General features: G+C 41.6%; 1 protein-coding gene across 1 annotated transcript; it reads left to right on the top strand.

Moving 5' to 3' along the window:
• The first annotated feature begins 3,688 nt into the window (after positions 1 to 3,688).
• LOC118622919 (alpha-defensin 1-like) lies at positions 3,689 to 4,392 on the top strand. Its single transcript, XM_036250509.1, has 2 exons — positions 3,689 to 3,884; positions 4,277 to 4,392. Exons 1-2 carry the CDS (start codon positions 3,689 to 3,691, stop codon positions 4,390 to 4,392), a joined length of 312 nt encoding a protein of 103 aa, XP_036106402.1.
• Positions 4,393 to 11,467: the final 7,075 nt, after the last annotated feature.

Below are 11,467 nucleotides of genomic sequence, written 5' to 3'. Positions count from 1 at the left end.
GGGCTCAAGGAAGCCAGACTTGACACTGGTGGCAAGTACCACAAACAAAACATAGCAGCCATGGAAGCTTCATATCTGGTGGCACTCAGAATCGCCAGAGCTATGAAACCTCACACCATTGCTGAGGATTTACTGTTGCCGGCGGCCAAAGACATTGTTCGAGTTATGATCGGAAACAAATTTGTCACGAAATTGAGTGCAATTTTCTTATCTAACAACACTGTCTGCAGAAGAATAGATGACATGTCTGCTGATATTCTTGATCAGGTATTCTAGGAAATTAAATCTGCTCCACTTCCCATATTTAGCATCCAGCTTGATGAATCTATAGACGTTGCAAACTGTTCACAGTTACTGGTTTACGTGAGGTATATTAATCATGGCGACTTTAAAGATGAGTTTCTTTGGTGCAAACCTCTTGAAACAAAACTACTGCATGTGATGTATTTGACACAGTTGGTTCATTTCTGAAAGAGCATAAGATCTCTTGGGAAAAGGTTTGTGGTGTTTGCACAGATGGTGCTCCAGCTATGCTAGGATGTCGATCTAGATTTCAACGTTTGGTACTGAATGAGTCATCAAAAGTCGTCAGAACTCACTGTATGATTCATCCGCAAATATTAGCAACGAAGACGCTGCCACAAGAGTTACAAGAAATAATAAAAAGCGTCATAAGTTCTGTCAATTTTGTAAAGGCGTGCACTTTAAACAGTCGACTGTTTTCACAACTGTGCAATGAGTTCGATGCGCCAAACAATGCTCTGCTAACTGAAGTGAGATGGTTGTCGACAGGAAAAGTTTTAAAAAGTGTTTTTGAGCTTTGTGATGAACTTAAAATGTTTTTTAATCAGAAAGCAAGACCGCACTTTGAAGCACTTTTCAGAGATAAAAGTGGACTGCAGAAAATAGCTTACTTAGTTGACATCTTTGCCATCTTGAATGAGTTAAATTTTTCACTGCAAGGACCAAATGCAACATGCCTCATTTTGTCTGAAAGGATCTGATCATTCCAAATGAAACTTCAACTTTGGCAAAAAAAAATTGGATGAAAATAAAATTTACATGTTTCCTACCTTATCTGCTTTCTTTGAAGAACATGACATTGAACCAGACAAAAGGATTATGATGATAATTTCTGTGAAAGAACACTTGCACATGCTTGCAGACAAAATTTCATTGTACTTTCCAAATCTACCTGACACCCCATTTGCACTCGCCGGAAGCCCATTCACAGTCAAAGTTGAAGATGTTCCTGAGACAGCACAAGAGTTCATTGAACTCGTTAACAGCGATGCAGCGAGGACTGATTTCTCTACAATGCCAGTTACAAAATTCTGGATCAAGTGTTTGCAGTCATATCCTGTTCTGTCTGAGACTGTTGCGCCTTCTTCTTCCATTTCCAACAACATATCTTTGTGAAACAGGGTTCTCCAGCTTGTTGGTTATCAAGTCTACATACAGAAGTAGACTCGTTGTGGAAGATGATCTTCGCTGTGCTCTTGCAAAGACTGCCCCGAGAGAGAGTTTCTCATCTGGTGAGAAAGAAACAATCTCAACCTTCGCACTGACGTTGGCTCTTTACGCACACTGTCGCAAAATGTAGCAATATAGCTTACTGTTGTTACATTAAGACTGTTACCCATGCTACACCATGCTTCAAGACAGAATTTCATTTCTTTGTCATTAGAAATTAATATTTCACAATATATAATTACATATTGTTTTTGTGATTACTCACTATGCTTTAATTCTGTTCAATTTGTAACAATAAAAATACATCCTGCATATTAAATATTTACATTATGATTCATCACAGTAGCAAAATTACAGTTATGAAGTAGCAATAAAAATAATTTTATGTTTGGGGGTCACCACAACATGAGAAACTGTATTAAAGGGTCGCGGCATCAGGATGGTTGAGAACCACTGGTTAGAGCATCCACCCAATCAGGATGGTTGAGAACCACTGGTTAGAGCATCCACCCATGCATCAAAAAGTCATGGGTTTTATTCTGGTCAAGAGCATGTACCTGGGTCACAGGTTCATTCCTCAGCCCTGTTCATGGCAAGTGCAGGGGGCAATCAATCAATGTGTAGCTCTGATCTCTCTTCTTCTTCTTCTTCTTCTTCTTCTTCTTCTTCTTCTTCTTCTTCTTCTTCTTCCTCCTCCTCCTCCTCCTCCTCCTCCTCCTCCTCCCTCCCTTCCACTCTCTCTAAACACCAATGGAAAAACTATTTTCAGGTGAGGGTTAACAAATAAATACATAAGTAATAAAAATATTTATACAATTCTTTACCTGTTGATATAACAGTGTTCAAGTTAAGCCTGGGCTGCATAAGGGAAACACAAAATACAAGGATCATGGTGGTTCTGCTATCATAGACAGTTAGCTGGAGCACAGGGACGTCTCCCCCATTGACCACAATGGTGCACGGAGAGGTTCTTACATTAAGCATTCCAAAAACTAGGAAAAAAGATGGACAGGACCCCACCCAGCATGCCAAATCCTAACAAGATCATTGGAGAGAAAGAGATGTCCTCCACTCACTATCCCTTCAAGGTCAGTGGCCATGAGCAGGAAAAGAGATGATCTTTGAGATAAGAGTTCACCATTCTCCTAGGTCAAGCAGCACCTGAATAAAACCTTTTTCCCTTTACACCAGCACGTACCTCATGAGTCTGGTTTTGTGGCAGCAGGCAGACAAACCTTCGTTTTTTTTGTTTGGTTACATATTTGGCAACTATGCCAAGTCAGCCTAGACCCCTCTATGCCCCAGAGGGCTCTGGCTGGGGTCCCAGCTGCCCATGGCAGGGTAGAACTATGGGAATTTCCAAGAAGCTGCTAAGACCTTTTCTCAGAATTTCCATGTATCCTCAAGACATCAGCCACCTAAAACTCTTAGCTAGTGAAAGGAAATATGTTTTGGAGGAGCTGACGAACTCCAAGACTGGGTGAGTTGAATCAGTGTGCACACGGTGGTCTTATATCTCTGCCCCTCAAGCTTTGTGCCAGCTGGGTCCAGTTAAGACACCAGTAAATGGTGAGCAGTTTATGCGATATATACAGATCACAATGACAACCTGAAATAAGTCTGTCCATTGACTTGCCCCTGACAAATCCCTTTCTTCATACACCACTGAGATCACTACACATGAGACTAAAGTCACTGTCCCCTCCACCACAGACTCTCTCCACCAGGTATCTGACAAGCTCCCCACAGGGAGTGATGCCCTGACCTGCAGAATGCACGTCCACTCCATTGGGGGAGGTCTGGTCCCAGGGATGAGGCGTTTGGGGGTGACCAGGTAGTGCATCAGAAGGAAGAGGCCTTTGTTACCTGACTTACTGATGAGAGCTGGGTTCTTTGTCCTCTTAGAACATTAGAGGGTAAATAGAGGAGCAGATGGGAAACAGAAAACATACCAGGACCCTCATAATCATTATCAACTTGAAACAAGTGTGGATGCTCAGCAAACAGTCATGCTGGAATGAAGGGGCAGGAACGGGACCATCAAAGAAGCTTTGAGGGTGACGGTGGCCTTGGCCCCATGCCGGCCACGGACACAGCTTCTCTCCCTGTGCTGTGTGTCTGCACCTTCCCCTCCCCCCTATAAGTGCAGGCTGACTGCGCCTCCACACCACTCAGTTCTCCTTACCCCTGAGCCTGACTCCCGGTGACTCTCAGCATGAGGACCCTCGTTCTCCTCGCTGCCCTTCTCCTCGTGGCCTTCCAGGCCCGGGCTCAGCGCCTGCAAGAGACAGCTGACCAGGTTCCCGCCCGGGATCAGCCTGAAGCCAAGGACCAGGACCAGCTTCTGGCCGAGGACCAGGACATGGCCATCACCTTCACAGGAGAGGAACGTCTCACTCGGGAAGCTTCAGGTGAGACACCAGCCAATGTGCTACTGGGATCTGTGAACCATTAAATTGGCTCAGTTTGAGGTGGCATGGGGTTGAGGTTCAAAATTGGGTGTGTGGTCGAGGTGAGCATAGGACAATATGCCCTGAGTAGAGAGGCCGGTTGGGGCCAAGGGCAAGAAATAAGCATTTACATCACAGACTAGGATCAGAGAAAATTCATGATCCTGCATGAGCACACAGAGCTGTAAGATTTCTTGTGATTTAGGACATACACATGGATCCTTTCACCCTAACCTGGCAGGTGTTGTCTCCAATGTGTACACAGGTGTCTCTCAGAAGCTCTCCATGAGGCCAGCTGTGCCTCTGCTCCCTGTCCCTTCCACCTGTGCCTGACTCTGCTCTTCCCTCTGTAGCCCTTCAGAAAAGAAACGTCTGCACGTACAGAGCCAGCCCCTTCTGCAGGTTAAATGAGAGATACTATGGAAGCTGTTGGATATCTGGCCGTCCACGCAGACTTTGCTGTCGCTGAGCTTTGTGGACTGAACCTGAAACACGCTGAGATTCCTCTGACAACCTGGAAAAGCATTTAGTCTTTGCACCTGTGCCTTCTCTCTCTCTCCCCATAATAAACGTAGAGCATGAAACTTACTGTTTGGCTTTTTTATGTTCTTTCCATAAGACTCATTTCTGTGGATTGCCTGAGTAGAGAGTTCTGTCCTGAATGCTCCACATAAGTTAACTGATCTTTGCCTCCCAGTGATGCATAGCATGAGCATCATGTGGCAACAACACACCAGGAAAAATGAACAAGATCGTTAAGTAAGCCAATTTTAGCCTATAAAATTCAATTCATTCATAATGAAACTCAAAAGAGGAAATTTCAATGGAGTGTCCAGGGGGCATCGTTGATTTGACGAGAGGCAGACCCAATAGCCTGTTACTTGTTCTTCGATTTTCAGATATGGGAGGGCATTGATGTGTATGGTTATTTCCTCATGATAGGCAGGCATTTTAGTTACACATAGTTTTCCTAGATGTATCAACTAGATAGAGTGACCTAGGCTTCACTGGGCCTCCAACAAAGAAAAAGTAAGAACTATACCGATAATGGAGTGTCTGGACAAGACTCGGGGATCTCAAAATGACCATACAAAGGAGACCCCTGAGGCCAGTCAGTATAGGTGGCATTGTTCAATCACCAGTGAAATGAATGCTCCTTCTTTGAACCCAAAAAGCTAGACTTGTTCAATGTTTCATGAAGATGTTGGTGTCAACTCGCTAAAGAGACTGACTCTGCTAGTTAGAATAAATTCCTGTCTCTACTAATTTTAATAAAATTCTAAGAAGAATAATACATTTTAAAAATATCAATGTAGAACCTTCACTCCTGAGCTGAAAGGAGACTTCTGTGAAACCACTGAGTACAACTGAAGCCTTACTTCTGGGGAAAAAAATTATTTCTACCCACTCTTTTTTTTTTCAAAGTGCAATAAATAATTTTACTGCCCTGACCTTGTATTCTATCCTTAAACTATATTGTACTAATAGTACCTTCAAATTGATCTTTACCCTATGGACACCACTATTCTGAGAATAATAAGCAATTGCCATCAATATACATGAGACTCTCTGCTTCCACCACCAGGACACAAAAGCACAAACACATGGAAGACTGAGCTTTATAATCATCAGTGGAAAAGATGCAAAACTCAGAAATTACAAAAATAAAGTTTTACAACTACATAAAAATCTGAAATATTGTGTAGACATGAGAAAAAATCAAAGGAGAAGACAAATTCTGGAAACCATTTGCAAGAATTGTGACAAAGAACTCATCTCCTGAATTCAGAAATGTATGCTAAAAATTTACAGAAATAAATTCACCAGCTATCCCTTTCCTACAACAGATGCAAAAATAGAGAAACATTTCAAAGAAAATAAGTACAGGCACATCTTGGACATGAAAATGTGTTGCCTTGGCTAACAAGTAACAAAGCCAGGATTCCAATGGGATTGCAATTCTTACCTATCAGAATGGGAAAAACTCCAAAACACAAAGTCCAGGTGTCACATTTTGTTCAGCCAACACCAGGACCCCAAAATCCCAGCTACGCAGGGTGGTACAAAGTAAGAAGCACATTTTTCCCAAGTCCCAACAATTAAAACTCGGGCAGCCCAGGAGGTGGGTGGACTTCTCACATTTCTTGCTCAGTCATCAACTAACTGTCCTCTTTATGGTCAAAAACAGCAGCCATGATTCCACATGCTCTTGTCCTCCAAGCAAACATCGGGAGAAAAATATAAAACAATAGCATAGTGCAAATGTTAAGTAGTAACAGTAATTTGTTTTATATATTCATAGGGGCTTTTCTCAGGGTGTACAATTTACTAGAACTCTGTTTATTGGCCACTTTCTCCCAAGACACTAGCCATCTTACTCAAAGAGCCCCTTCCTGTAGCTTTGGGGAGAAGCAAGGGACCCTCCCACAAGAATTCAACACCACCAGGCCAGGCCAGATAAATGTAATTTGAGGTTCATTGACATTTCAATTGAATAAGTTAACAAGAGCTACCCAAGACTAATCAAGCAACTGAGACTAATAGCCTTCAGGCAAATAACTAGAGGATAACTGACCTTTCCTTGGATTGCAAATCCACCTGGTAAAGTAAGATGTTACAGTGGAGTTTAACATGGGTCCTTTCACACTCATCCAAGCCTAGTAGAGGGAGCCACAATCAGCAGAACACCAACACCCACACGGAAAATTTGGCAGGCTCCAATATCACCAAAATGGTGAAACAAAGAAACAAATCCTAACTGAAAGAACAAGATAATTCTGCAGGAGAAGAAATAAATGACAGAGAATTAGGCAAGATACAGTATAAGAGGGTGAATTCAGATAACTAAGAATGAGGAAGCTCAACAGCATGAGTTAAAAGCTCAATAGCATGAGTAAAGATATAGAAACATTGAAAACCAACCAACTAGAAATGAAGAATGACATAGCAGAAATAAAGAACACATTCAAAGGAATAATAGGCCAGCCCTGGCCAGTTTTGCTCAGTGGTTAGAGCATCGGCCTGCGGTCTGGAGAGACCCGGGTTCGGTTCCTGCTAAGGGCACATACTTCGGTTGCAGTTTGTCCCCAGCCCTGGTTGGTCGTGTGGGTGGCAACCACTCTATGTGTCCCTTCACGTTGATGTTTCTCACTCTCTCCCCCTTCCTTTCTCTCCCTCCCATTCTATCTGTACAAAAAAAAAAAGGAAAAATATCCTCAGGTGAGGATAAAAAACAAAAACAAAAAAAACAAGGAATAATAGGCCAAGTATAGGACTGGATCAGTGAATTAGAAGACAAGGTAGAAAAAATCACCCAATCAAAAAACCAAAAGAAAAAAAAAACAATAAAAAAATTTGGAAGATGGCCGAAGAGAACTGTGGGACAATATAAAGTGTAACAACATACACATCATAGGTGTGCCAAAAGAAGAAGAAAATGAGCAAGGTTTAGATAATATATTTGAAGAAATAGTGAAGTACAAGAAGTACAGAGAGCCCCAAGTAAGAAGAACCCAAACAGATCCATACCAAGACACATAATAATTAAAATGCCAAAAATTAAAGACAAAGAGAGAGTCCTAAAGGCAGCAAGAGATAAGCAACAGGTTACCCACAAAGGAACTCCATAAGGCTATCAGCTGACTTCTCAACAGAATCACTACAGGCCAGAAGGGAATAGCATTAGATGCTGAAATAAAGACCTTCCCAGACCAAAACAAAGGCTCAAGGGATATATTAGCACCAAACTAGCACTGCAAGAAATGTCCAAACAAAAAACAAAAACAACTGCTGTAATTAGTAGAAGAAATAGGAAGAAAATATAACCACAATAAACAAAAATGGCAATAAATAAGTACATATCAATAATAACCTTAAATGTAAATGAATCAAACACTTCAATCAGAAGACACAAAGTAGCTAAATGGATAAGAAAGCATGACTCATATATATATTGTTTACAAGAGACCCACCTCACAACAAAAGACTCACATAGGTTGAAAGTGTAGGGATGGAAAAAATCTTTCAAGGAAAAGAAAGCTGGGGTCGCAATATTCACATCCAAAAAAATTAGACTTCAAAATGAATGCCATAACTAGAGACAAAGAAGGCCACTACATAATATTGAAAGGATCTATCCAACAGGAGGATATAACCTTGGTTAACATATATGCACCCAACATAGGAGCACCAAAATACATTAAAAATCTTCTGGAGGACTTCAAAGAAGAAATCAACAATACAATTAATCATATCAGGGGATTTCAACATGCCTCTGACATCACTGGATAGATCTTCTAGACAAAAAAATGAACAAAAAAACAGAGTTTCTAAATGATGCACTAGATCAAATGGATTTAATAGATATCTACAGAGAATTACACCCCAAAACTGCAGAATTCACATTCTCCTCAAGTGCACATGAGATATTCTCAAAGATAGACCACATGTTAGGACACAAACTAACTCTCTACAAGTTCAAGAAGATTAAAATAATATCAAGCATCTTCTCAGATCACAATGATAAGAAACTAGGAATCAAATATAGCAAAAACATTCACACACATGGAGGCTGAATAACATGTTATTAAAGGACGAATGGGTTATCAAGGAGATCAAGGAAGAAATTAAAAACTTCCTGGAAATCAATGAAAACAAACACCAAGCAACACAAAATCTATGTGAAAGCAGTCCTGAGAGGGAATTTTTTTTGTTTGTTCATCCTCACCCGAGGACATTTTTCCATATTTTGTTCAGATAGAGTGGGAGGGGGAGAGAGAGAGAGAAACATCGACGTGACAGGGACACATGGAGTAGTTGCCACCCGCACAACACAACCTGGGCCAGGGACAACTGCAACCGAGGTACGTGCCCTTAGAGAGAACCAAACCCGGCTCTCTCTGGACCGCAGGCCAATGCTCTAACCGCTGAGCAAAACCGGCCAGGGTGTGAGAGGGAATTCCATAGCACTAGAGGCCTACCTCAAAAAACAAGAAAAATTCCTAATTAACTTTCTAACCCTACAACTTAAAGAACTAGAAAGCAAACAAAAAGAAAAATCTAGAGCAAGTGGAAGGAAAGTAATAGGGCAGAAATAAATAATATAGAAACTAACTAACTAACTAACTAAATAAATAAATAAATAAATAAATAAATAAATAAATAATAATTCAAAAGATCAAAGAAACAATGAAACAAAGAGCTGAAAAGATAAACAAGATTGATGGACCCTTAGCCAGACTCACTAAGAAACGAAGAGAGAGGACGACAATAAACAAAATCAGAAACAAAAGAGAAGTAACAACTGACATCACAGAAATACAAAGGCCATTAAAAAATATTATGAACAATTATACGCCCACAAATTGGACAATCGAGGCCTAAAAAACAATTTTTTAGAAACACACAGTCTCCCAAAACTGAACCAGAAAGAGACAGAACACTTGAATAGACCAATAACAATTAAGGAAATTGAAGATGTAACCAAGAAACTCCCAGCAAAGAAAAGCCCAGGCCAGAAGGCTTCACGGGGAAGTTTTACCGAATACAGTCGGCCCTCATTTATCACAGTTAATCAGTTCCAGACTCTACCACAATAAATCAATTTCTGTGAAGTAGAATTCTTTATCTATAAGTCGAATATTTTCGCAGTTAGAGCATAGAAAACCTGTTTACAACCTTCTAAATACGTTTTTTAACATTATTAGAGCCCTCGAGACATGAAGTCACCATTACACTCGTGTTACCCAATATATGAGACAAAATAAGAGAAAATAAGACATATTAGACATTACAAATATCATATTATTATTGTACATTTAATTACACACACACACAGTTCTTATATACAACCACTAACCTATGAAAATAGTGCAACTTGTTCGATGATGAAGCGATGAAGATGAGAGATGTACTGCACAGCAAAGAAGAGCAAGGCTACTGCTCCTCTAAGGCCCGACCTCAGTAGGAGAGTCTGCAGGTGGTACAGTATCTTCAGCAGGTGTGTCGTCTTCTTCCCTGAAGGAGCACTAGGGGTAGGTGGTGGGTGTCTGGGTGCGCAGCTGAAGAACACCGTGATAGGCAGTTGCTGGTGCTGTCTTCATATGCATGAGGAGGTTCTGTAGGTTCTATGGCTCCATCAAGTGCGTTCCGGAATTGCAATGCACACATCATTTGTGGGTCCCATTCGCCAATCATGTCCTGTACTACCTTAACAGTTTAAACGACTTGCAAGAGACGCTCAAGTGTAAGGCCAGCTTCCTCCTCCTGAGCCCCAGGAACCTCTGGCTGCTCTTCCTCCTCCTCACTCGCAGACTTAGTCATCTCCACCAGATCCCCGTTAGTTAAGGGATCCAAATGTGTCTCCAGCAGCTCATCCATGTGTTCTGGATGATACTCGCCCTCCTCAAGGGTGTTCTGGGACGTGTTGTTCATGTAGTCCTCTGCTGCAGGCTGGTCTGCAGAGGCAGCTTCTCCGTGGAAAATGACACTCTTCAGATGATACCCCTTCTGGAACTCCTCAAACCAACCCTTGCTCGCCGTGGAATCCATGAACGTTGCAGAAGAGGGTCCTGGTTGAGGTTCATCTGCCATAAAGCGCTGACAGAGCTGCGTCGCCTTCTCCTGATGACCAGCGGATCCAACAGAAAATGTTTTTGTTGCAGCTGTCACTGATCCAAACGGCTAGCACAGACTCCGTTTTCACTATGAACTTATTATGACTTGTCACAACGCGCTTTGCTTCCTTGTTGAAAGAAACAGTAGCCGTTGCCCGGATGTTCTTTTCATCTTTACAGATGGAGCGAAAGGTAGACTCACTCAAGTCGGAATGGCGGGCAACCTCCACGATTCTCTTGCCATCTTTGATCGTATCCAAGAGTTTCACCTTCTCCTGGATGGTGAGCATCTTTCTCCAGTGCTTAGTTTCATCGTCAGAAGGCTTAGGAGAAGCAGCATGTTTAGGACCGTTTAGGAGACAAACATTCTCAGAAATCGCAAGGAGACAAACAGTCTCAGAAATCGCAAACACTTACAAGAGCAAAGATGCTTCCTATGTGTACTGATGTAGAAGCATGTATGAGAGAAATAAACTTGCACGAGGCTGAGCCAATCAGTGGCCAGGATAGGAAGAGGATAAGATAGCCAATCAGTGCACAGCATGCTCTGATTGGCTTGGTTTCACCACACCCGATTTTTTGGAAAAAAGTGATTGCCCACATACAAGGAGTGGTCGAGAGGTTGCACCTGGCATTGAAGGATTTGCAGGGGTGCTTGAATACATAGGCCTACAGTCCATACATACAGTAGTTTTAATTTTACTTGTAATACAGGGGTGTATAATTGACTCAGACAACTGAGCACACACTGTATCATTTTCACTGTCTCGATCAACTTTTTATTTTTTATTTTCTCAGATATTGCATGTTCAATCTCTGATATTTTTTTCTAAATTTCTTTTTTTAGTTTTAATTTATTTTTGTTACAGATATTTCTCCTTTTTTCCCATTGACACCTTCTTCCCTTTTGCCCCCGACCCCATCCCCAGC

The sequence above is a fragment of the Molossus molossus genome, unplaced genomic scaffold (genome assembly GCF_014108415.1).
Source record: "Molossus molossus isolate mMolMol1 unplaced genomic scaffold, mMolMol1.p scaffold_m16_p_9, whole genome shotgun sequence".
Classification (NCBI taxonomy): domain Eukaryota; kingdom Metazoa; phylum Chordata; class Mammalia; order Chiroptera; family Molossidae; genus Molossus; species Molossus molossus.
The sequence above is the reverse complement of the archived record's forward strand: the minus strand, read 5'-3'. Positions and strand labels throughout refer to the sequence as shown.

Coding starts and splice junctions, on each gene's coding strand:
- LOC118622919 (XM_036250509.1), top strand. CDS start 3,689: ATGAGGACCCTCGTTCTCCTCGCTGCCCTTCTCCTCGTGGCCTTCCAG. Junction 3,885..4,276: donor TCTCACTCGGGAAGCTTCAG/GTGAGACACCAG, acceptor TTCCCTCTGTAG/CCCTTCAGAAAAGAAACGTC.